We start from the raw sequence: 25416 nt of genomic DNA on the forward strand, positions 1-25416 counted from the left end.
GTGATTATGCCTCTGCAAGCGGGAACCCTCCACGGGGTGCTGGTCCTCAAAACTGGCTGCAAGCATCAGAAGGAAGCAAAATTATCTTGTTCAGTGCAAAACGGGATTGGGCTGAACTGATACCTTCCTGCATTCCTTCCCAGAGTTTAGGAAGGGGATGCTGGAGAAGCATGGTACACTGGGGATAGCTGGGCTGTGGCACACTGCCGGATAGCTGCAGGATGGCAATGGGAAGGTGGCTTACGCCCTGACAGAGATGCTCCTACCTCTTGAACTGGCTGCTGTGGCACAGCAGGAGGGCAGTGGACACACAGAGCCCTCCCAGTGCTCAAGTCCTCCTAAAATGTTAGTTTTGTCCCTAAGACCTCTAGGGACTTGAGGGAACCTCAGAGCAGAGAGTTTCTCCGTGCAACAGCAATGGGAAAAGAGCAAATTCACTACACAGGAGAACTAACGGAGAGGTGCTAACACAAGCCACATCCTTCCGGGTTACTTGAATTCTCCTTGCAGACCAATGCAATAGCAGAGAATGGAGAAACAGGACCTGTTTGGACCTTTGAGGGGCAAAATCCCTCATGCAACCAGGTTAAATGTAGATAATTAGGGAATAAGAGACTCCTTCAGGTCAGAAAGTGGTGTGGGTTTTGGGGCAAAGTAGATTGCAGTGCTGGCACCTGCCCCAGGCGCAGGAGACATGGCTGCGGGTACCCTGTACCTCCCCCACCCATCCCCTGCTGCCTGTCCTCCTGCCCACTGCTGCTCATGGGGGGACGTCTGCAGCAGCCCCATGGTCCTGCTCACCTCCAGACCTCGGGAAGCTAAGCAGCAGCCCTGGCAGGGAGTTCCGCACAGCTGCCCCCAACAGCTCCCTGCTTGTTCAGAGCCCCTCTAATGCTCTGGTGGGGGCTCAGTGGGGATAGCCTGGGTGTTTCGGCATCCCACAGGGAAGCCTGTCCTTGCTGTGGCTCAGCATGAGGATGCAATCATGCCTGTGGGCCGCCCAGCACATGGGGCTGCTGCAGCGAGCCTCCTGTCCCCAGAGCCAGGGCAAGGGCTCAGCCTCCACATCACCTGGCTGCTCACCAGTGCTGGCCATGGGGCTGGTGGTCGCGGTGCTGAGCTGAGGTCACTCAAAATGTGGTTTCCCACTTGCAACTGAAGGCCCTGGGTGGTGTTGGCAAGTTTTAAGAAAAGTGACAAACTGTTGCCTGCTATATTCCAAGCAGAACATAATTTCCCCTTCTGCCCTGCCAGCTCTGTCCCCACGCCACCACCATCCCCTCCCTCATGCTGAGGATGGGGATCAGCCCCGTGAGCAAGGCTGCTCACGTGGGTCTGTGCGTGGTGGTTCCTTCCTTCATGTCATGTGATTCCCTCCTGCCTACACATCCCATGCCACAGACTTAAGGAAAGGTGAGCCTGTGACAGCTACATGGAGCCAGTGGGATGCAACCACTGCCCTGGGGCTCTGCATGCTAGCAAACCTCTGCCCTGGGGCCATGACACAAGGAAGGATGCTCTGCCAGCAGGTCCCATGCTAGGATCTGCAGCCTTGTACCACAAGCTTGGGGAAACAGCTCATCAGGCACTGTGCCACAGCCACATAAGCAGAGTTGACGACACAGTATGCCTGCCAGCCCACAGTGGCTCCTCACTGCAACGCCTGCCCTGTGGCCGGATGCCTCTCTGCCCTCTGCCCCATCATGAGAGGGCTCCTGGCAAGGCAGCTGGGAGAAACCAGTGGGGCTTTTCTGGAGAAGCTGCTTATTTCCTGGTTGTTTCGGTGCTGGGACAACAGGGAGCAGATCCCTGCCCATGGGAACCCCTCTGGGCTGGCATTGCAGAGACGCTGCCCTGGGAAACAGGAGAGAAAAAAGGTTTTAGAAAGCTAGGCAAGAATGGAAACTTGTGCTTGGGTTTGATCTTCCTTCCAGGCAAGCATCCTTGCCAGGAGGGGGATTATAGCCTTGGATACACTGGGGTCCTTCCAGTCCTTCAGTGCCTGTGGGAGGAAAAGCTCTGGGCTCGAAGCTGAAGCTCAAGTGCATTGGGGAGCTACCACCTGCAGGTTATAGATGCAAAGCCACTGGCTCCGTGGGAGCTGCCCTCAGTCACACTTTGGTTTGTTGCACCCGCTTACTTTTCTCCTCTACCGATGGAAACACTACCAGTAGCCCGGCTCTCACCACGTTGGTGACACCATGCAAGTGGAGACATGGGTGGGTGCACTTGGTGCAAAAGCATCATTCTGGCTCCAGCTGGACATACCTCTGCTGGGCTGAGGGATGCATCCCCCCTGCAGGACAGGCTGCTGGTAGGTTTTCCAGTACCCCATGCAATTTTGGGACTCCTCCATGCAAGGGAACAAGACACTGGGAAGAGAGTCAGCACCAGCAGTTTGGGAAGCCCAGACACCCAAGTCCTTTCGTTGGTGCAGGACTCAGCCTGCCTGGAGGTCCCCAGGGGAGGGATGGCTCTGGGCTTGCAGGACAGCTGGCCTGCACTGGCCTGTGATCTCTGAAAAACACATCTGATTTCTCAGCCAAGTCCCCGAGGTTGGGTCAGTCCAGGTCCTGCCTCCAGCAAAAGCTGCAGATCTCAGCCAGACTGCATGTGGCCCTGGGGATTAAGAGCAGGTTACAGCTCCTCCACCTGGCTGTGGGTCCCATGCTGCTCCCAGGCAGGACTGAGATTGGGAGTGGGATTGGGGTTAGGGTTGGGACTGAGATCAGGGCTGGGGGGTTCCCCCTCCCGTGGACCACAGCACGTTGCCCTGTGAGCAGTCTCAGCCCAGCCCATGACCGAGGAGCGAGTCTCTGCCCTCGTCCCCTAGTTCACACACTGCTCGAGAGCTGCCCGTGAGGCAGATGCAGGCTGTGCTCCTGCTGGGGACACCTTCGCAGCCTCCTGCCATCCCCAATGTACTGCTGGCTGCCACAGGGACTGTGTTGTTCTCCAACCAGCCCCTCTCTCTGCCTGCTGTTCCTTGCCCTGGGAGTCTCTGCAGAGCAACCTCTGGAGCAGGTTGGGACCACCCTGGGCTCCCATCAGGTCTGAGATCAGTGTTTTGCTGTAGCAGCTCTTGAGTGCATCATGGGACTGCTTGTGCATTGCTCATGGCTGGCCCATGCTGGTGGCTCATCCTAATCCCAAGATTATTGCATGGTCCTGGATGCATCTCCCCTGCACTTGCTCTTGGCTGAGGAGCTTGCAGATGGGAGCAGAAAACTCTGTCCCTAATGCCTCCCTGTGGACCCCGGTGCATTGCAGTGTCTCCAGGCTCATCCCATTCTTCCTGTTATTTCCCGACCACATACAGAGCTGCAGTGCCGCCCACCAGTGCTCCCAGCTGTGCTCATCTATGTTTAATTTGAGAAGCCCTGAGCCCCGCCACTAGCAAACCCCACCATCCCCAGGCACCATCTCCCAGAGCCAGCCAGTGAGTCCCTTCTCTTGCTTCAGTTTCTCCACTAATCACTCGTTCAACCCAGGCAGCCCTCGCCCAGGTGGCCCCACATCAAATGCTCTTGTTGGAAGAGGTAGATTAGAAAAACCTCTCGCCTTTGTCCAGGAAAGCTGCTGTCCCACACTGCTGTGTGAATAATGCACTCCCCACCTTCTCTTCTTTGTTCCCCACCTGCCACTTTGTCCCCAGTGAATATTTCACCTGTGAGTCCCCCGGGGTGGGAACAGGCTTTGTTGCCCAGCTAGGATGGGGCTGCCACCAGGACCTGTCTTTCCTGGGGAGCCTGTGCCTGAGGTTCTCCTCAGAGTTGGGGAGGAAAGCGCTGTCTCCCCCATGCTGCTGAGCTGAAGTCAGTGTCCACATCAGTTGCAGGAGATGTAGAAATACATGCCAAGAGCCTGCAGATGCCTCAGGCATGCTGGTGGCACGTCCTCATTCAGCTTTACCTGGGACCAAGCTCTCAGTGCTTACCCAGGTATGGGGTGAGAAAAGGCACCAGCACAGTTGGGAGTTGGGGTTCCTGACCTGGTTTCCTCTTTGCCTGTGACATCCACCCACTCCTCTGGGCCCCCTTACTGTGCCACGTCTCACAGGTACGCCTGGTTCTTCACTGCCTTGGCCCTATAACGGATGTGACACCCCATACACAGGCTGTAAAGCATGCAAAATTGGCATTAAATCATGGGGAACTTATTTCTGTCTCACAGCAAACCCCGGCCCTGCATCTGATTGATTATATGGTTATTTCAGGTTACTGTAAGTGTCTGGTCATGCTGGGTCTCTCTCGCTCCTGCTATCAAAGCAGGCCCCCTAAAATTTCACATGTGCCTCTGTCCCTGGGGACACTTAAGGTGGGATGAATGGATGGAGAGCAGCCCTGCAGAGAAGGACTTGGGGATGCTGGTGGATGCAAAATTGGACACAGGCCAGTGAAGAGCAGACATGGCACCAAGGGCATGAGGACAGTGGGATGCCAGAGGCACTGGACGGCCTTACTGTCCGCTGGAGCGCAGGGCCCTGAGACCTGGCATTGCTCTTCCTCCACCCCTGCCTTGCTGTGCAACACGACAACAAGGAGTATGTCAGGGTGCAGGGAGGTGGTAGGGCAGCAGGGTGGCAGGGGTGGCAGGCAGCAGAGGTGGCAGGGTGGCAGAGCAGCAGAACAACCAGGCTGTGCTGGCCTGGCTCCCCACGCAGCTGCATGTGCATTGAACCTGCTCGTTCAGGCACATCCTTTGCTTCACAACCTGGAGTCCACAGAGGTGATATCTGTGCCAGCCTTGCTTTGCTGGTGTCCAAAATCCACATGTCCCTGGTTTCCTCAGAAAAACAAGGCTGCGCTCACCTTCTCATGACATCAGGTGATCCCCTGCTCCATTTTCCATCATGGAGAAAGCTCTCCCTGCCCCTTGCTTTCTTTTTCCCGCTGAATTTGTTTGTGCCTGGAGCTCATTTCATGCTCCTTGCCAGGCATTGCCCACCTGAGGTGGCCACTTCAGCACAGGTGCCTGCTCCATCCTCAGGGATGTGGCTGGGTTCTCCCTGTGAGTGGCTGGGGCTGCCTGCACAGTGTGGGCAGAGACTCTGCCACCCTCCCCTGCCCCGCTCTCCTCACAGGTGGTGCCTCCTGTAAATGGGAAATGAGAGTTCAAGGGAGCCTCCCCTTGCTGGGGCGGAAGCAGCCAGTGCCTGACCCTGGCCGGGCTGAGCTCAGGACAGCGGTGTTGGTGTGCTCCCTGCCTGAACACACCATCGTGGAGATATTTCTCTGGCTATACATGGGTTCATGTGGCTGTCATTCCCCTTGCATGGCTGGGAGCATTTCCAGCCCAGCTCTTGGTGCTTCCCTGTTTGTGCTGGAGGTTGAGTCTCCTGGGACACCAGCCATTGACCAGGGTGGGGCACAGGCTCCCTCGGACCTCGACTCAATCCCCCTGCTCATTGGGACTGGGCAGAGGGTGGCAAACGCGACCCTGTGCAGAGAAGGAGGAACAGCCCCTCTTGCAGTGGGAAGAGATGCAAATCCCCCACTCCATGCCACGTACGGGCAACCTGGGAACAGGGTGGCCAAGTCTGCACAAGGTCAAGGTATGGAAGACACTCACATCTGCGCTCAAATCCTAGGAGGGTCCTACCACACCAAGTAACCGCCTGCCAGAAAAGGACTTGTTCCAAAATCTCCAAAAGCAAAATAAGCATGAGGACCAACGGACCATCCCTGCTCCCACAGGGCTCTCCCAGCCCTGTCTCTGCTCGCTACCATTCAAAAAAGAGATTTTTGGTTCCTTTTCAGTCTCTGAGGACCTCTTCTCACTGCTTGTCCAGTCAAAAAGAGAAACAGGAGGCTTGGCAGCTATTAAGAAAGGGATTAAGTGTCATTCAGAGAAGATCCTTCTGCTTCTCTGTTAATCCCTGGTGTGGCCGCACCTGTGAGGGTTGCAGATGTGTGCCTCGGAGGTGCTGGACAGGTGAGGAGGGTGGCAAGAAAAGTCAGGAATAGGCAGGTATTTCCCTGTGGAAACTTGAGAAGAGCCTTAAAGTCAGCAGTGATGCAGGAAGGCAGCAGAAATGATGCTCTGCTAAGCCTCAGAGACAAGACTATGGTCTCCTTCAGTATTAGCAGCAGCAGCAAAGGGGACTAATTTTTTTCACATAAATCAGTTTATTAATGCCTTGGAATTGATTGACACAGGTTTTCTAGAGGTTAATGCTTAATGAATTGAAGTGAGGAGGTAGACACCTCTGCAAACACTCACAGGTTGAACACAGCAGTCCTGCAGAGAAGCCCTGTGCTGCGGTGATGGGCACTGGCTGGGTGAGGGTCACTCTCTGTGCCTCTATTTAGCCATTTTCTTCCCCAGACTCTGCTGCTCGTCACTGCTTTGGGGGACAACACTGGAGCTCGTCCCCCGTGAGACTGCCAGCAGCAGACCCTCCACGATGCAGTGGCACATCGGGGTCAAGCGTTCCCAGACCACAAGCCCATGACACAGGCTGGGGCCCTCAAGCGCCTCCACACCCGGACACCACAGTGATGGGCAGGAAGCTCTGCAGAAACCCCAGCGCTGGTGCAATGCATGCAGGGCAGCTGCGAGTGGCAGAAAAATTGGTTTGCTTCAAAAAAAATGAAGAAGCAAGGCAGGCTGCAAGGAGCTGAAGTGTGACCCTCCAGCCTGCAACCCAGCTGGTCTGGAAGCCGCATCCTCCTTCAGCCTCCTCTCCTTGGTGATAGCTCCTTGTTTATTATTTTGTTCACTGTTTTATCCCTCTGTGTAAGCAAGCTCAAAATGTCCTTCTCAGAGCCAGGGGCCCAACCTTCCTTGGCTCACTGCTCCATGTTGAAACGCATTACATTATTCACTTGTGACCATATTAAAAACAATCTCAATATATGTCTGGGCTCCTCAGGACTGTCATAAACTCCTTGTAATGATTAAAAGCGGTAATATATTCATAGCTGTTAATCGTGGTAGGTGAGACACTGTCTCAGAGCTTTTCTGTTGCTCAGGGTGTTCTTGCCTCCCACCAGATCCATCTCCAGGCTGAGTCCTGGCTTGAGGGCGATGCCTGGGGGGACAGGATGGGGCTGAGTCCTGGGTCAAGGACAATGCCTGGTGGGGGGAGAAGATGGGACTGATCCCTGGGACAGAGGATATGCCCGGGGAGGAGGAGGGACAGGGTGGGGCTGAGCCCCGAGGTAACGGTGGTGCCCGAGGTGGTGCAGGGGGTGGGCAGGACAAGGCTGATGCTGGGGCAGGGGTGATGCCCGGGGGGGGCGGGATGGGGCTGACTCCGGGGTCAAGGACCATGCTCGGGGGGGGGGGGGGGCGGATAGATGGGACTGATCCCGGGGCAGGGGCGATGCCCGGGGCGGGGGCGGGCAGGACGGAGCCGAGCCCGGGGCAGGGGCAGCCGCGGGCCCCGCAGCCCGGGGCCGGCCCCCCGCAGCCCGGCGGAGCCCCGTGTCCCGCCCGGGTGGGCCGGGGCGGCGGTGACTCAGCCGGGAGAGGCGGGCGAGGAGGAGGAGGAGGCGGCGGGGGAGGAGGAGCAGCAGCAGGAGCCGCAGCAGCCGCCGCGGAGCCGCTCACCTGCCCCCGCTCCGGCCCCGCCATGACCCGCCGGGTCGCCGCCATCCTCCTGCTCCTCGCCCTCGGCTGCCTCCTGGGCATCCTCCTGCTCTGCCTCGGCTCCGGGGACACGCGGGGCCCGCCGGGCTTCAAGGTGAGCAGGGCCGGCGCGGGGGGCACTGGGCACGGAGGGGACGGGGACGGCGGGCACCTGGAGGGGACCCGGGCTACCGGGGACCGGGGGAGCCGCAGCGGGCACCCCGATCTGCGGGATGCGGGGTGCGGGAGGGGCTCCGGCATCCAGGGGATCCCCAGCGTCAGGGGAGGCCGCCGGGGCTGCGGGGGGGCCGAGCTGCGGGCTGGGGTCGCAGGGAGCAGCCCCCCCCGCCGGGCCGCGCAGGGACGGGGCGGCCGCCGCCGCCGGGCCAGCAGCGAGAGCCCCGCCGGCGGAGACCCCCGGCCGCCCATCCCCGGCACCTCCCACCCGCTCTTCGGGAGCGGAGGCTTTTGGCCACACTAAAAACTAGCGGGGACGTGTCTGGATGTGCCCCCCCGCCAGGCTAGAGCTGCCGCGTCAGCATCTGCTCCCGCGGCCCGGTCGGGGTCGGGGAACCCCTGCGCACCCCAGCATCGCCCGGCGCGCTGGGGTCCAGTGGCATCGCCTGAGCCATCGCTGCCGGCCGAGAAATGTGCTTCCCTGTGAAAACGAGCTGCCTTTTTTTCTTTCTTTCTTTTTCATTGTAAATTCAGATGCTGAAAGAAGTTCCCCAAAAAATTCTGGTTGGCCAAGTCCCCCAGTTGACTCTTTTGTTTTAAAAAAGTCATCTTTTTTTTGGTGACAGACAGAGCTATTCCATGGGGAGCAGGCTCTCGTCCTGGAAAATGGTTCATCCAATACCCACTTTTTCTCATCCCAAGCAATTTGCTTGGAAACTTTCTGAGCCAGCCTGAATGTCAGGTGTGTTGCCTTCTCTCTGGGTTTGTCAGGTGTAATGAAGATGACGCTGAGAAAAGGAGCTGGCTTAGCCAAGATGATACTCGCTGCTGTTAGTATACCTAGCAATGATGAACTCCTTCCCTGTGGCACCTTTCTTTGCTACCCATCACCACGTGCTGAGCCATCTTGGGCAGTGCCCTTAGCTGGTTTCAAAATGGATTTTTTCTCTTTGGACATGGGGGAATTAGACAGATTGGTACTGAGAGCCCCATGCGCAGCACTTAGGTCAGCCTGGAAAGCCTTTTCTCCTCCTGGTTCCAAGCTGGAGCTTTGTTTTTAAGCCAGATGCATTCCCAGAAATTTAAATTTTGTGCTTTGTTGTGCTTTTTCTCTCTCTGGGTGGTAGCACCTTCCAGTCTGCAGGCAGTGCTGTGGTTTGGGGCTGAGCATCCCTGAACACTCATGTGGGTCCTGGCCCTGCTCCGCCTGAGGCCATGCCGCCTGGCCCGGGGACTTGGGCTCTTGCACCATTCCTGGATGTGCCAAGCACACACGAGGTCCAGCACAGTGTGCGCAGTGAGGCACTGCCCACCAGAGCTCAGCACTGGTGTCCTGGCAGTACGTATTCCCATGGGGCTGGTGTCACGCAGGCACCAAGGGGTTTGCTTTTGCATGAAGCTCAGGGCTGTTTTGGGGATGCAAAGCTTTGTCTTAGTCTAACTCAGCCCAAGATATGCCAACATGATTTAGAGGAGGTTGGTCCTGCTGTGGGGGATCCCAGGCACGTCCTCCCCACCTACTTGGGCAAGACATGGTCCTTGCTGGCTCAGTCCACATTAGCAGTAGCTGCTGGGTGCTAGTGCAGTTCACTGCTGAGCTACAGCTCGTCTTCCCTTTCTAGCTCCTTTGCTTGGAATATAGCCCTAAAAATACCCTGGATTAGCTATCCTGCTGCTGGAGGGACTGATCCCAGGAGCACGGTGTTGCCCTTCCCTCCTGGGTCTGCAGCGGGGCTTATGGCACCACCGCCTGACACCTCAGAGCTGTTGCTTTCTCTTGACAACCCTTTTTTTCCTTCTTTTGGCAAATGTCTTCACTGGCCGTTACAAAGCCCGCTGGGTTCTTCCCCTGCCAGCCGTCCCAGGGAAGCTGCGGCTCCTGCGGCAGGAAGGAAACCCATCATAATCCACTTCAGACCTGGGGGCCCATGGGTCTCAACACCCTCGAGGGAGATGGGATGTTGTGGGGCAGGCCTGAGTCCCTGCTACACTGTGGGGCAGCCCAGAGAGCCTGTAGATTGGGGGACTGGAGGCCTGAGCACGGCCATGAGGCATGGTGCTGGGCTGCAGCGAGTAGGGCAGTTCTCGGCATCCCCCTCCACCTCCTCCCCTGGGGTGTGGGATGTTTCTGGACAGACCCATGCACTCACCAGGACCCCTAAGCTCTACCCGTGACCTCGCCACCCTGAGGCCTTTGGGGACATCACTGCCCTCTGCGTCCCCTCTGCAGGGGCTTTGCAACTGAGCAGCCCTGGCTCAGGATGGGTTGAGCGATGCTGCAGTGGGGCAGAGCCCGCGGGGCCATGGGTGACCCAGGAGGCAGTGGGGCCGGGGGTGGCATGAGGACACTGTCCCAGTGTGAGGCCAAGCTGTGGACCTCCATGTCCCCCAGCCCTGCGGCATCACCAGGGTCTGGTCAGAGGGTCCTGTTATTAGAAAAATCCATCATCCCTGTGCCACCAGGAGATGCCGGGGTTGGGGGCTGTCGCACGGGCTGGAGCCAGGGCCACGAACACATGTGCAAGGCCCCGCCAAGCCCCAGGGTGCTGGCAGCCGAGCATGCTGGCGCGGATGAGAGGGATGATGGGAGACAAGCGCCAGCACAGGAGCATGCCAGGGCATCCCTGTGTCCCTCCAGCCTGCATGTTGGCAGGCACAGGACACCTTAACTGGAAGAGCTGAGAGCAGTGTTTATGCTGCAAATCTAGCGTAAGCCCAACGAGATGGTCTTTCAGCCGGGTTTCTCCCTCCTGGGGCTTTCTATCTGCAGGGCCCCTGCAGGCGACCTGCCTGTGCCCCCCACACAGCTGTGAGCCCACACCTCAGCCATGGCTGGTGCCTGCACAGTGGCTCACTCTGCACTGGGTGATGGCTCCAATGCTCAGGTGCAGGGGCTGGGACAGGGACAGGGTCTGGGGCAGGGACAGGGACAGTGGCTGGTGCCATCACAGCCCTGCTGTGGGTGACCCCATCCCCAATTCCCATGCAGGTGTGTACCCTCAGGTCTGGAGGAGGGGACGGGACCTCTCCTTCATCCCTGGGGACTCTCTTGGCCATCCAGGTCTGCCTTGGCCCCTCTGTGTGTACATGCCTGTGCATGTGGCTTCCGTCCCTGCTCACCACCACTAGCACTGCTGGGGAGGATGCCTCCTCTGCAGGGATAGGCTGGGGTGCAAAACCTTGTGCCCCCCAGGAGTGGGGCAGAGGGGGCTGGTGTGAGGCTGCAGTGACTCCTCTCATGCCAGGGAGGCCACAGAGCGAGCCATGGTGTCGGCAGCTGGCTGGGCGCCAGGCACTCCCTGTGGCTGGCAGCGCCCACCATGCTGCAGCAGTTCGTGTTGCCGCATGTCGTTACCTCAGCTGGGCCCGAGCGCTGCTGCCTTTGCTGCTGGGGCTGGGCCACCGTCAATTGGGGGGGGTCCCACAGACCATCCCTCACCCACGAGTCCTGGGGCTGCTGCCCATCTTTGCCTCCCTGCACCTGGGAGCGATGGGCTCTGCCCACGCGGACAACAGAATCTGAGAGGAGAGCTCCCCACCCTGACCCACAGGTGTTGGCAGCAAAGGGCACCAGGATGCACCTGCGTGGGGCAGCTGTTTCTGCAACCTACCCCAGTGGTGTCACTGTCATGCCCAACAAGACACCTCCCCACAGGGCTTGCCCTGGGTGTGGGGTCAGTGCTGCCTCTCACTGTCGGCCGCCCTGTGTGGGCAGCAGAGCTGCAGTTGCAGCCACGTGTGCTCCGCTTCCCTGGGCCTGCACAGGCAGCATGGCTGCCCCAGGCGCGCGCGCACACACACACACACACACACTTGTGCCCACATGGGCACACACTCACATGCAAGCCCACGCACACCCACACATGCACCCCCACCTAAATGCATGTACTCACAGACACACATGCACCGACGTGCACACAAACATGTGCATGTACACCTTACTCATGCACACCCATGTGCATGCACCCCCACGTGCATGCACCCCCACACCTAAATTTGCACACACCTGCATATGTCCATGCACCCCCCACCACATACACAGCTGCAGGCATGCACACATAGATGCATGGACATCCATGTACATGTGCACCTACATGTGTGCACCTCCACACACATGCAACCCCCCTGCCACATGTGCAACCCCACGTGTACCATGTGTGCCAGCTCTCTGTGGGGCTGGAAGCAGGGCACAGCCAAGCCAGCCCTGGTGAAGGCAGGACACAATCCCCTGAACCAGGTTTCCCCCTGCCACAGGCACATGGGCCTTTCCCTGCCCATCCCGGATCCAGCTGTGTGTCCAAGCTCGTGTGGCCATGTCTGTTCCTGCCACGGGGTCGATCTAGCATCCCCAGTGCTGCTCCTTCTGGGCTGTCCCCATTCCTGGTGTGTGGCACCAGGTGTTGCCACCACTGCGGGTCATCCTTGGTGCCTCCTGCTCCAGCATTTCTTAGCCCCTGCCACCCCACAGGTATCTCCACCTCCAGCCTCATCCCCCTCCACAGGCTGCAGCCCACCCTGTGTCATCCTGGGGCTGGAAACTGCTCCCGGGGTCCCAGCCATGCTCAGCCTCAGGTTTGGGGGTGACCTGTTGATGCTTTCCCTTTGAGGACAGCATTGTCACCTTGTCACCATGCTAATGTCACTCCAGGTGATATCTGGGGTGGCACGGTGCCCTGTGAGGTCACCAGGGACATCTGCATGGTGGCCACAAGGCATGTGGGCAGAGGGATCCGCTGGGGTTGGACCCTCCTTGGGGACCCCTCATGGGGATGCCAGCACCCGCTCGCGAGTGCTGGGACGGTGAAGGGGATGTGCCAAGGGGACTGTGGGGCTGGGAGCCAGTGGTGACATGCCAGCAGGCATCCCCTGGGACAGGCAGCTTTGCTGGGGCAGACTCAGCATCATTTATTGCTTGTGCCTGGCAGGTGATTGCCTGTCTGGAGGTGCAGGGGGTGCCCATGGAGCCCCAGGGTGGGCAGGCAAGGCAGTGGGTGCTATGGCAAGGAGCAACTGGGGGGGACGCTTAGTGCCAGGGGGTGCATGGCCCATGACACGCTGGGCAGAGGAGGGGCCTGAGACCTGCCCCGAGGCTGCCCGGGGTGCTGACCCCAGCACCCAGCCCAGAAATGGCCCAAACTGGGGGTCTTGCTCCCCGGCTTTGTGCTTTGGAGCAGCAGCTGGGCGGGGTTGCTGTCAGAGCCCCGCCCTCCTCAGCACTGCCGGGATCTGCTCCCCCACGCCAGTGCCGTGGCACACCAGCCCCAGTCTGGCTGCAGAAGGGTGTTCTCCGCTGGCTGGCAGCTTTTGGCCCAGGCCATGTGGCAAGCCACTGGCAGTTAATGGGAGCCAGGGGAGGCTGGCAGGGGGTCACCCATTGGAAATGGTTCCCTGAGGGAGCAGGGGGTACCACTGGTGTGGGGCCATGGGTTCACGTGGGAATGGGGGTTGCCTATAAGCAGGAACCCCAGGTGTCCCTGCCTGCACCCTGACACTTTATTTCTTCTGCCTGAGCTGGCCAAAACCCAACTGTGCAGCCACTCAGGCTGGAGCCCACTCTGTGGCTGGCAGGGGCTGCCAGGGACAGGGATGGGACCAGGGGCACCCACCAGGCAGGGCTGGGATGGCTGCTGGGTGCTGGGCAGGGAGAGAAGCTGCCTGCCCCAGCCTGGGGGCTGCACCCGGGCCCAGGCAGGGCAGGTAGCAGACAGAGTCTTTGTACAAGCCAGGTTTTAGCCTGAAGTGGTTTCACCCCAGAGATGCTCAGCTGGGCCAGCACTGGATACTGCCTTGTTTTCCTCCCCAAAGACTCACAGCCTCCTCTCCATCAGTGAAGCAGCTCTGGCAGGGGCACAGAGGGGGCCAATGCAGGCTGCCCCGAGCCTGCAGGCAGTGGGGAGGGTAAAGCAGAGGGGGTCCGCCTGGGGAGGCTGAAGGCAGCATGGGGCGGCCCCTCCCTGGGAGCTGGGTAACCTTGTTTGGCAGGAGGGAACAGGGTTATTTATAGCCAGAGAATGGCCAAGCCATACAAGGGCAGGAGGGATGAGGTGCCTGACTGCCCTTCTTTGGCGAGCTGCATCCCAGAGGGGCTTCTCCCAGGTGTTCCCCCCACCACTGGCTCCAGGGACCTGCCAGCACAGTTCAGCATGGATGCCCACTGGCCAGGAGCAATGCTGTGGGGAGATGGGAGCAAGCAGTGGGGGAAGAGCCTCTCAGTCTGTGCTCAAGAGGGTCCCCATGCCCAAAAGGCCAGAGTCCCTGTGCTGTGCCAAGCAGCATCCTGGGGTAGCCAGTATCCCTGGCTGGGGAGAGCACCCACTCCCAGTCCCATGCAGGCAGGTGTGGGCAAGGCCATGCCCATACTGGGCTGAGCAGCGCTCGCCTCTGCCAGACAATGCTCCTGAAGCTGCTGGGCAGGGCGCTGCCAGGGCAGGACTGGCCAGCCACCATGGGTTGTTGAGCCCCAGTGCCTTCCTTCAGGATAGCCTGGGGCAGCTGGGGGTCTCCCTGCCTCTGGGCCTGACCCACTGCCTCCCCCCTGCAGTATGGCATCGTGCTGGACGCCGGGTCCTCCCACACAGCCATGTTCATCTACAAGTGGCCTGCAGACAAGGAGAATGACACTGGGGTGGTCAGCGAGCACAGCATGTGCGATGTGGAGGGTAAGGACTGTCCCAGTCCCCGGGGGCCAGTGCCTGGTGGAAGGGTCTCTCATGTCCCCTGTGGGCAGGGCACCGCGATGGTGTGAATGCCCCTGCCGTGCCCAGCTGCCTCCCTGCGTATTCAGCAGTGCAGTGAGGTGTTATGAGGAGTCCAGCTCTGTTTCCAAAACCTCCCCATCTCCCTCCCCAGGTTTGCAGCCATGCATGCCTGTGGTTTATCTTTTCCTGGCATGCATTGAACCACCAGGAAACAATTCAGCTCCCTGCCTAGCCCAGTGAGGAGTGAGGGATGGTTTTCCACTCCCCATTTAAGCGACCTTTCCCAGGCTGTCAGCCAGTGGGGGATGTGGCATGGGCAGGGACATGTGGCTGGACTCTGAAGGACTCCATGCCCACAGGAACCTGCAGCACCTGCCTTTTGAACAGCCTGGGAAGGGCAAAGCTGCCCACCAAGCATCTTCCCACCAAGCATCTTCCCACCACCTGCAGGGAGCAATGCTGTTTCCTCTCCACAGGTCCTGGCATATCCAGCTACAGCTCCAACCCTCCGGCTGCCGGGACAAGCTTGGTGCCCTGCCTGAACCAGGCTCTGAGAGATGTGCCCAAGGAGAAGCATGCAGGCACCCCACTCTACCTGGGTGCCACAGCTGGCATGCGCCTGCTCAAGTGAGTGCTTGTTCTGGCCATGTCAGCTGCCTGGCCTCAAAGGCTGCCTGGGGGGCCCTGCCATGCCACCCTGCTGTCTCGCCACCCATGGCAGGGGTGGAGATGGCGAAGGACAGCTGTGATCTTGCCCCCTTGCCAGGTGAATCTCCTAAATCTCCCAGCTGCCTGGCTCTGCGTCCCTTGCAGAGGTGCTCCTGCCTTTCAGAGCAGGAGATGCTCTGCGGGGCACAGCCAGCACATCCCTGGCTGAAAAGTGGCTGGTGTGGAGCCAGCACCAGGATAACCCAACCAGTCTTTTTGGCTAGCCAGGACAAAAGTCCCCCTGCACCCATTGCCAGCCTGATGGGACGCAGTGAAAATAATTACACCCTGAAAACAACACAGAGGAGTGAGTCGTGCCCCCCTCCCCCAGCCACAGGGTATGGCTCAGAAGGAGGGAGCACACCTCCATCCCTGCCACCTGCCTCCTTCTCTGGCAGAGACAAGAGGAATTAGCTGGGCTTTTTTGGGGACATCCCTACAGGTACCCAGGCGAGGACCCACCTGCCGCCTGCCCAATGTGCTGTGGCCGGGCCGGGCCCTGAGGGCTGTGCAGGCAGTGGGGTTCTGCTTGCGGCACCCAAGTGCAGCCCTGCCACTCTGCCCTCTTGCCTGGCCCGCAGCATCACAAATGTGCAGGCTTCAGATGCCGTCCTCAGCGCCGTGGCAGCCATGCTGAAGTCGTACCCCTTCGATTTCCGGGGGGCAAAGATCCTGTCGGGGGAAGAGGAAGGGGTCTTTGGCTGGGTGACTGCAAACTACCTCCTGGAGAACTTCATCAAGGTGGGCAGGGGATCATGGTGCCCAGAGGGGACGGCTGTGGTGGCCAGGCTGTCCTGCAGCTCATCACATCCCCGCTCTTGTCTTCCTTGCTCAGCGTGGGTGGCTCGGGGAATGGATCCAGCCCCAGAAGAAGACCCTGGGGGCCATGGACTTCGGAGGTGCTTCCACACAGATCACCTTTGAAACCAGGGACACCATTGAAGACCCCAGAAACGAGGTGATGCTGAAGCTGTACGGCCAGGTGTACAAAGTGTACACCCACAGCTTCCTCTGCTATGGAAGGGACCAGGTCCTCAAGAGGCTGCTCTCAAAGCTCCTCCAGGTACCAGCCCTGGCTCTAGGGCAGCCCCGCAGGGCCAGCTGCACACCTTTCCCAGCCAACTCTTGGGTTTTGCCCCAAACCCACTCCTGCGGTTGCAGGGCTTCCTCCCACCTTCTCCATAAGGTGTTGTACTCCTCAGCCAGAGCCAAGATGTCCCAAGTCATCTTAAGATGCTTGTGGCAACTGCCAGCTCTGTGTACCGCTGCCCACGCTCCTCTGCATCTCCCCAGCAGGGAAACATAGGCAGGCAGGCAGCGGTGCTGGGGCTGCCGCACAGCACCAGGAAGCTGGGGCTACAGCACGGCTCACATATCCCATGCGTCGCTTCTTCGGCAGGCTGCGAGCTACCAAGCAACCATCACCCATCCCTGCTGGCCCACAGGCTACCACAAGAGCCTGTCACTGAGCAGTGTCTACGACAGCCCCTGCACAGAGAAGGAGAGGCCAAGCCTTGCCCTCAACACCACTGTCACCGTGGTTGGCACCGGGAATGGGAGCCTCTGCGCTCTGCATGTCAGCAAGCTCTTCGACTTCACCACCTGCTCCTTTTCCCGCTGCTCCTTTGATGGCATTTTCCAGCCAGAGGTTTCAGGAAACTTCATCGTAAGTCCTGGCATGGAGTGGGGTGGTGGCCCGGTTGCAGGGTGGGCAGGTGTCCCCAGCATCACATGGCAGCAAAGCCAGCCCCCCCAGCTCTGGAAGGGCAGTCACTTGTGCCCACCACACTGGTCAGAGCAGCTGTTCATGGCAAGAGGGTTTGCTCCCAGCCTGTCCCACAGCTGTCTCCTTTCCTCCATCAGGCCTTCTCTGCCTTCTTCTACACGGTAGACTTCATCCAGGCAGTGATGGGGACACCCGTGCACTTGCCCAGCGACCTGAAGGATGCTGCTGAGACCGTATGTGCCACCAGCTGGAGCGAGGTGGGCTCCTCAGGCATGGCGGGGAGGAGAGGGCTGCTTCATGTGGGGCATCACCTGGGCTCTGAGAGCAGCCCTTGGAGGGGGCTGGGTGTCCTGGCACCCAGAGAGTAGGGGGAGGGTGGGTGATGACTCCCATATGGGACCAGGAGAGGCTCAGGTGGGTATGGGCATTGCCTTAGCCAGCCAGATGCAACCACCCAGAGCTTCAGGCAACAGAAAGAAAGCCTGGATCCTGCTGCCTTGACCCCTTTTCTCTCTCCCTCCATGCATCCCATACAGCTGCTCCAGAAAGCCCCCAAGCTGGAGAAGAGGCTGCCGGATTACTGTGCTGTCAGCACGTTTGTTTATTTGCTCACCACCAAAGGCTATAACTTCAACAACCATTCCTTCCCCAACATTGCCTTCCAGAAGAAGGTGGGTAACAGCAGAGCACATACACATCCCATGGTATCTGTTTGGAGTTAGGCCAAAAAGCCCTGCAGGAGAGATGATCCCACAACAAGAAAGAGCCAAGCAATGTGAGGGAAGATCTCAGGGAACAGGGGCAGGCTGGGACTGCCAGGTTTTGGGTGGATCTTCTGGGAGATGGAAAAAAAATGAGCTGAGCTGACTGTAAGGTGGTCATGGAGTCATGAATTGCAAGGTCCTCCAGTCCTTCCTTGGCCCTCAAGACACCATCCATCTCAAAAAACTCTTTGATCTAATTTGTTGGGAAGTTATCTCGGGGCAGGATCCCACCTTTGCCAAGTCCCCTCACCTGCACGAGCCATGGGATAGGCAGCAAGATCAGGACTGGCCTGAGCGGATGAGATCCTGCTCCCATCAAATGAGCCCAGCTCAGCATGGGACAGTCACTGCTTTGTCCCAGGGCTGGCTGGACCAGCAGGCAAGCGAGGGCTCAGGGTGCTGTGGACTGCCCCAAACCCCTCTCCTCCATTGGGCTGACAGTGAGGTAGTCCTTGGAAGGTCTTTTGAGGGCCATGGAGCTGGGTTGACTAGGGTGGTGACAATGCCATGATGTTTCCACAGGCAGGAGAAACCTCCATTGGCTGGGCCTTGGGCTACATGCTGAACCTCACCAACATGATCCCAGCAGAGAAGCCCTCTTCCCATAAAAGCATGCTGTACAACTACTGGGTCATCCTCATCTTGCTCTTTGTGGTCACCACCCTGACGTCTCTGGTGACTGCCATCTGCCTGCTCCGGCACAGCAAGTCCCTCACAATCTAACAGCAGGGACAGGGTGGGCCTTGTCTGCAGGAACCAGCACCATCCTTCCTGCTGGAGTCTCCATGGCCTGAACACGTGGGATGCGGCAAGTGCTCAGAGATGTCCACCTATGATACCCAACGCTGTCTGTCCCAGAAGGAAAGCTGTGCCTTTTTGCCCTCCCCTTGCTTTCAAGCTGCAGAAAGGGGGGACAGAAGAGGACCACTGGCCCTGTAGAAGAATAGCTTAAGGGTTTCCCAGTGCTACTTGGGGACGGACCCCAGAGCAGGCTCAGGATTTGGATGTCCAGACCTGGGGCATCTTTCTGCTGCCAGACCTGGGCTGGACTGGACCAGCGAGTCCAGACAACAGCAGGATTTATTCTCACGTGCATGGGGTGGGTGGGAAGTATTACTTATGCTAGTCCTTATAGCTGAGCTTGCTAGCCTGTCCCTGGAGCATCAGCCTCCCAGGGAGCTCTGGGCATCACCCAGAGCCCATGCTGTCTTTCTGGCCAATGCACAAACCCCACTGACCTTCCTGAGGGCCAGATCTTGGCCTGGACTTCCACCAGCCTCAGCACAGGGGGCTTTGGGTAGGGGCTTAGCAACAACCAGAAGTGGGCTGTAGGCAGCATGTCCCCCTTCAGCAACCAGATGGGGTGCTTTCCCCATTCCTGCAGTTCCTAAGCCAGTCTTGCCTTTGCCACAGCCAGAGCCTCCTCTGTCCCCACAGCAATAGCACAAAAAGCCCCTGTGGCTCCCTGGTGCGTGGCTGTGCCATCACAGAGGTGATGGGCTCACTGCAGGAGTGGGGCTTTGCACTGCCTTAGGATTTGAGCCCTGCATCACCCCACACCAGGCAGCTGGGAGGATGCGCCTCCATTTCCAAATGAGTAAAAACAGGGACATGCGAACATGCAGAAGGTTTGATTTTGTTTGTTTTGGGTTGTTTTTTTTATAATCAGAAATAAATCTTTGTAACCACTCTTACGGCTCTGTGGCTCTTGATCAGCGACAGGCTGATCAAGCCTGGCTGTCCTGCAGGGGTAGAGCCACTTACGGGGTCTACTCATACGAAGCCACAGGTCAGGCTCTGCCTGAAGGTCTCAATCCCTTGCAGCCTGCCCAGTGCTGAGACACCATCACGGCTTTGTATGCTCTACCAGCCTGGAGAATCCCCCAAGATGGACCAAGACAGGCTTGAAGCCTCACTCCAGACTCAGACCCACCTGGAAGTGGAAGAGTTTCAAGCAGCTATGGTGGCAAAGTCCAGGTTTCCCAAGGTCCAGTCACCCCAAAGGCTCAAGCTAACTCTGTCCTGTGCATTCACGGCTGCACTCATGACCACAGCCTCCACACAAGGAAAACATGTAGGGAGCCTCGGCTCCCAGGGAACCGGGTCTGGTACCCAAGCAGGGCAGGAGAGCAGCCTGCAGGGTTGGCAATTTGTTCATGCAGTCACTGGCAGCTCAGAGCAACCATGGCATGCATCCGGCCGCCGGACAGCTGTGCGGGGCCAGTTGCAACTCATCAAGCCCATCTGGAAGGAGCCTCCCACCCCACCACGTTCCTCTGCATGCCCCAGGAGAGGAGCAGCTTTAGTAAGAGTTGCAGTTTCTCACTGCCCTCCTTGCTCTCGCAGGCAGCACGAGCTTCATGGGTTTGCTCACTTAGTAACACCCTTCCCTGCTCCAGCTGAGTTCCCAGTACACTGTGCTTGGCTTAACCCACCTGTTCCCCACAGCCACTTTGCTTTTACTCTCTGCCCAGGGCAAATGTGATTCCAGTTCAGATGATGCTCTGAGCCCCCAAACCCAGTTTCCTCCCCAGGCCCTTCATGTCCCCAGCACTGGGACTCCCTCCTGTGCCAAGGCTGAGGGACTGTCTCCAGCTCTCCCAGGGAAGGAGGCACTTTTGATCTCTGAAGCTGAAATGCTGCTGCTCTGCTCTAAGAAACCAGCTAGCTTCCAGATCCCAGGCTGGGATTCCCCTTCTAAGAAATTCAGCTGCAGCTGAATCAGAGCTGGACATCCACCAAGAGCAGCCAGTTTGCCCTAGTCATGACTTGGAATTTGCTGCTAGGAAAAAAGGAAGTAAAAGAGGCTTCTTAATCTTCCCACATGCACCTCTGGGTGCACAGAATTTGAGACAGTACCACTCCCTTGCCAGTTGTTTATGGATCTGGATGGAAAGTCTGGGACGGGCCAGGTGACTGCCCCGAGAGCAAGGCAGGCACCACACAGAGGGGCTCTAGGCACATGTGCACCCCCTTTGTGGGGGCAGAAAGAACACCCCCAGAGGCCATGCAGCTGCAGGGCTCAGCTCAGCTCCATTCAGGCAGGAGAGAAAAGCTTTGCTCCTACAGGGGCGGGGATGTTGTGACCAGCTAGGCTCAAGAAACAGAGAGCACACGGCAACAGCTCTGCCCTCTCACTGCTTAGGCCAGACCCATCCGTGCCTGTCATCATTTCACAGCCCTGTGCTGTTGGATTGCAAGCGCTATGGCCTCAGAGGGACCAGCGCTCTCTGCTCCAATGTTTACTGCAGGGGCTGCCTCAGGGTGACATTTATCACCTGCACCCCAGCTCTTCCTGTCCCACCGCCAGCCTTTGCTTCATCCACAATGTGCACTTTAAGCTCTTGACTTTTATTGTACCCCCATGTGCGATGTTCAGAGGTCACCTGGGAGGCAGCAATCCCTATGGTGCCTGCACCACACTCTCACTGGATCGACTCATCTGAATTCCTGGGCAGTGCCACAGAGCCCACCAGTCTCTCAGGCAGCACAGGTGCAGGCAGGCTTGGCAGGCAGGAAGGGGTGAAGCAGCACACGTGCATGGCGTGCTGTGCTCTCCTAGCTACTCCACAACGTCCCCGTACTTGTTCCTTCTCACCAGTGGTGCCATGCTCTCTCTGTCCTCTGGACTGGGCAGATTTTCTGCAACAGAAAGAACAAGCTCCCTGGATCCCTGACTATCCCTGAGTGTTTGCCAGGGGCAGGCAGAGAACCACAGAGCCCTGGTGAAGTGTTTAAACCCCCTTCAGCTAGTCCCAGCTTTGGGAGCTCAGTGTACCAGTGGGAGAAAGCAGCTAGCAGCTGCAGGAATCGTCCACTCCAGCTCTGCCCACTGCATGGAGCAACTGGGGTGTGGAGTGGTTTACTGCCTCCCTCCATCCCCTACCCTCTTCTTCTTCTTCCAGCAAGCAAGCCCTTCACGCAGGCTCTTGTGAATCCACAAAAGCAGGCAGGGCAGCAGGCAGAAGCAAGTGCTCCCACCCCACACTGCCAGCCCTGCTCAGGTACCTGCAGTGCAGGTGATGGGGCTGGGGCACGAGGGACATGGGAGCCATGAGACCAGGCAGGGTGCTCCAGCCACCCTAGCACTGCTGCCACCCCAGGTGCCTGCTCCTATCCCTCGGCTGCGGGGTGCCACTGTAGGACTTCTATGAGGATTTTGGCAATGACACAAACAGTCACCACCTTAATTATGAGTCAGGAGCAGCAAATTGTCGCAGCAGGGAAGAAACAGGCATGACAAGCCCAGGGAAAGCAGCAGGGAGAGATGTGAACATACCTGCAGGCTGAGACACCCTACCAGCCACGGCAAGCTCCTGTGGGGACTTGCCTGTCTCCAGGTAAATCCAGAAGTCGGCGCATTTCCGCGTCTCGGCTCGGGTTACCACGTAGCTGGTGAGGGACCCTGCAGCTGAAGAGACCAAGATGCTCCCGACAGCGCCAGCAGCAAAGGCATTTGCTAAGGGCACCGGTGGGCAAAGCACCTGCCAGCGTATGAGCTGCTGCAGCTGCCTTCGAGCCGTCCCCAACCCCCCCAGGGCCGTGAGGTGTAGGGCCGTGACAGGAGCCAGGGGAGAAAATCCCCCAGGCCGAGGACGAACAGCCCTTCTGCCCGCGGCACGGCCCCGCTCAGAGCGGGGTCCCGCCGCCTTGCCTGGGCGCGGGCAGGGCCGGGCAGGACGCTCACCCCCGGCCAGCAGCAGGCTCCACTGCAGGCTATACGGCAGCTTCTTGTTCACTAGCTTCTGCACGGCGAAGGCGGCTCCGCTGCCTGCCGAAACCCGGGGGCCGGGCGCCGTTACCGGCCACGGCCCCGCCCGGGCCACCCGCCTCCCGCTGCCCGCGGCCCCCGGGGAGCGGCCGGGGGGAGTCGGGGGGGGCACGGGGAGAGCTGGGGGGGCATGGGGAGAGCTGGGCCAGGCCGTACCTGCCAGGAAGGCACCGATGCCCTTCATGAAGGCGTGGGACTGGCAGGCCGCGTACTGCTGCAGCGCCTGCGGAGGCACACTCAGCGCGGGGCACCGGCTCCGCCCCCCCCGGCGCCCGCCCCCAGCCCCCTCCCGCCCGCCCCAGCGCCCCCGGCCCCGGCAGGCCGCACCGGGTGCTTGGCGGCTACGCTGTCCTCCACCCGCCGCAGCCCCAGGTTGACCATGGCGGGGCTGGCTGCCCTAGTGCCGGGGAGGGCCCGCAGGCGTCGCCCGCCCCTTCCGGCGCTGCCGCCATGGCGGAGCCGGCCGGGCCCTTCCACCTGCTGCAGGCCGGGCCGGGCCGGTACCTCTGCTACTGCCGCCCCGGCCCCGGCCCCGGCGACACCGTCTAGTGAGTGCGGGGCCGGGGCCGGGGCCGGGGCTGAGGCCGGGGCCGGGGCTGAGGCCGAGCGGCCCCGGCACGGCCTGAGCTGCTGCCTCCCGCAGTGTGACCGACGCGCTGGAGGTCTGGGCCGGGGAGCTCGGCGTCCGCCCGCCGCTCGGCTGCGTAGGTAGCGGGGATGGGGCAGCGGGAAAGGCCCGGGGCTGGGCGGCTGTGGGGCCCGGGCCGGGGGCCGGGGAAGGCCGTGTCGAGACGTGCCCCCTCTCCTCCGCAGCGGTGCCGGCCAGAGGAGCACGCCACGAAGCTCAGGTGGGTGCCGCAGCTGCGGGGACCCGGCCTCTCTGTCGAGGGCCCCACTCACCCCGGCCTCACCTGCACAGGGAGGCCTTGGGGCGGCGGGCCGCATCGCTGAGCCTGGGTGAGGGGAAGGCCACACTGCAGCCGCGGGACGAGGCCCAGTGCTCGGCCCTGGATCTCTTCAAGCTGCCTGTCATCGAGGCGAGGAGCCAGCTCCAGGCGCTGGTGTTTGGCATGGCGGAGCATGTGGAAAGCCTGGAGAGACGCCTGGAAGGTCTGTGGGGGTTTTGGAAGGGGGTAAAGGCGGGAGGAGGATGGGCAGCTCCCTGCCACCTCTGTGGTATTGTGTCCCCCCCCCAAAAGTGCCCCAGGTGGTCCAGCTCGGCCAGCAACAGGAGAAGGCTGTGCCACCCTGGCCTCGCCCCAGGTGGTTTCTCCTCACTGGTTCTGGGTGGACTGGCCAGGAGAGCTGGACAGCAGGGGTGCTGCCTTATTTTTCCTGTATACGCTGGCCAGTTCCCAAAGCTGGCCAGGGTCTGCACGTGGCCACCTCGGGCAGAAGAGATCCAGCGTGGGACCAGAGGACGCAGTGTTGTGTCTCTGTGCAGAAACACAACCTTGTCCCCATGGCTAGCACCACACCATCATCTCTGTGTGGGGGAGTCGCCTTACAGAGGTTTCTGGTTTAGGGGTCTAGGAAGATCCTGGGGTGGCAGCAGCCTGGGTGGGAGTGCTGGGAGAAGAATGTGGCTCAGTTTGGCTGTGGAGGGGAGGGAGCTTGCTGGGGAGGCTTGGGGTGCTGCATGCCACATTGGGGTGTGTTGTCACAAGCTCTGGCTCTGGTTCCTGTCTCAGCAGTGGTGGAGACACTGGCGTCTTCCTGCAGCCCTGAGAAGAACGCTGCCTGGAGCCAGCAGCTCTTCCTACCAGGTAGGCAGTTGCCAGGGGGCACATCCCCTCTTCCCACTGCTTGTTTGCCTTCTTTTCCCCAGGAGGCTGCTGGTCCTGTGTCCATGTGCTCTCCAGGACACTCTGAGTCCCCTCAGCTGTGGCTGCTGTCAGCCGCCCCACTCTTCTGGTGCCCTTCCCAGCACAGAAGGGGCCAGGGCTCAGCGCGGTGGCTCTCGGGGTGTCTGGGATGCACTCTGCTCAGGTCACATGCTGGGCATCATCAGGCAGGTTGCTTGCTAGCTTCCAGGAGGAGGTCAGGCTTCGCTGCTCTTCCAGACCAGGGACCGTGGCAGGTCCATGGCTCCCTCCTCCTTTGGGAGAGGAGACCAGGTTTGGCCCTTCCTCACCCACCACGATGTTGGGCCTGCCAGGCTGGGCTGCTGGAGGCTCACCCTGGGCTTGCAGGACTGCCAAAGCAACTAGCTGACCTTTTGCAATCCCTGTCCTGCCTGTCCCTGACCGAGGCAGACCCCAGCCCCAGGAAGAACAGGGGTGCTGGCTCAGCTTTGTCAGCCAAGAGGAAGATCCCAGGAGAGTCTCTCATTAACCCTGGCTTCAAAAGGTAAGTGCTGCTCCCAGGCCTAGTGCTGTGGCTGGGCTGCACGGAGATCTTGTGGATTCTGCTCTGTAGTTGCATGGGAGCAAGATGTGGGGCTTTGGGCTGTGATGCTCCCTCCATCTCCTTCTAGCAAGAGGGCACCATCTGGAGTGGATTTTGAGGACTCCTGACCTGTGCTGTCCCGTCCCCTGATGACAGTCCTACCGGAGCCTTGTCAGCCGCGTGTGTGGCTGGTGGAGGAGGTTTCGCTGCACCCTGGGCCTGCTGAGCCCCTTGCACCCAGGGAGGCGGACGGGGCAAGCAGGACCCAGAGGGCTAGAGCCAGCACCTGGCAGGCCTGAGCAGGCAGCAGATCCTCAGCTGGTGCAGTGGCAGGGCCTTTGGCGGGGACAGATGGGGTAGGGGTGACAGAAGTTGTGGCTTTTTTACCTGCAGCTCTTCCCTGCTGGTAGGGGCCACCTCTCTACCTTGCTTGCCATGAATTGGTAGGGTTTTTAAAGAACTTTTATATCGCTATGTAACAAAAAGATTGCCTGTACTTAACTGATTGCTAGTAAAGGTGGTTTTAGCCAGCTGGTCTCTGGGGACTGGGACAACGCAGATGTGTCAGTCCATTCTGCCTTTCCCTTGCTCAGGAACCCTGTGGCCAATTTC

The 25416-nt window shown here is 59.6% G+C and overlaps 3 protein-coding genes across 12 annotated transcripts; 2 read left to right on the forward strand and 1 right to left on the reverse strand.

Moving 5' to 3' along the window:
- The first annotated feature begins 7382 nt into the window (after positions 1 to 7382).
- Positions 7383 to 19335, forward strand: ENTPD2 (ectonucleoside triphosphate diphosphohydrolase 2). Its single transcript, XM_069771918.1, has 9 exons — positions 7383 to 7687; positions 14291 to 14408; positions 14924 to 15074; positions 15737 to 15896; positions 15991 to 16218; positions 16555 to 16821; positions 17019 to 17138; positions 17418 to 17552; positions 18168 to 19335. The coding sequence occupies exons 1-9, from the start codon at positions 7577 to 7579 to the stop codon at positions 18366 to 18368; spliced, it is 1491 nt and encodes a 496-aa protein (XP_069628019.1). The 5' UTR covers positions 7383 to 7576; the 3' UTR covers positions 18369 to 19335.
- A 1640-nt stretch (positions 19336 to 20975) lies between these two features.
- TMEM141 (transmembrane protein 141) lies at positions 20976 to 22876 on the reverse strand. 3 transcript variants are annotated; one of them, XM_069771933.1, is made up of 5 exons: positions 22744 to 22876; positions 22573 to 22639; positions 22333 to 22416; positions 21976 to 22056; positions 20976 to 21287 (listed from the first exon to the last, which is right to left on the reverse strand). In XM_069771933.1, the coding sequence occupies exons 1-5, from the start codon at positions 22795 to 22797 to the stop codon at positions 21208 to 21210; spliced, it is 366 nt and encodes a 121-aa protein (XP_069628034.1). In that variant the 5' UTR covers positions 22798 to 22876; the 3' UTR covers positions 20976 to 21207. The 3 variants fall into 3 exon arrangements, with proteins under 3 accessions (XP_069628034.1, XP_069628033.1, XP_069628032.1); XM_069771932.1 differs by having other exon boundaries at positions 21925 to 22056; XM_069771931.1 differs by having other exon boundaries at positions 21925 to 22104.
- PAXX (PAXX non-homologous end joining factor) lies at positions 22796 to 25334 on the forward strand. Of its 8 annotated transcripts, none has more exons than XM_069771923.1 (8): positions 22796 to 22964; positions 23060 to 23120; positions 23230 to 23264; positions 23336 to 23526; positions 24108 to 24182; positions 24279 to 24533; positions 24609 to 24765; positions 24893 to 25334. In XM_069771923.1, exons 1-8 carry the CDS (start codon positions 22867 to 22869, stop codon positions 24930 to 24932), a joined length of 912 nt encoding a protein of 303 aa, XP_069628024.1. In that variant the 5' UTR covers positions 22796 to 22866; the 3' UTR covers positions 24933 to 25334. The 8 variants fall into 8 exon arrangements, with proteins under 8 accessions (XP_069628024.1, XP_069628022.1, XP_069628025.1 ...); XM_069771924.1 differs by having other exon boundaries at positions 22799 to 22964; positions 24279 to 24427; positions 24575 to 24765; XM_069771921.1 differs by having other exon boundaries at positions 22798 to 22964; positions 24279 to 24765.
- Positions 25335 to 25416: the final 82 nt, after the last annotated feature.

This window comes from Haliaeetus albicilla, chromosome 26 (genome assembly GCF_947461875.1).
Source record: "Haliaeetus albicilla chromosome 26, bHalAlb1.1, whole genome shotgun sequence".
NCBI classification, from domain to species: Eukaryota; Metazoa; Chordata; class Aves; order Accipitriformes; family Accipitridae; genus Haliaeetus; species Haliaeetus albicilla.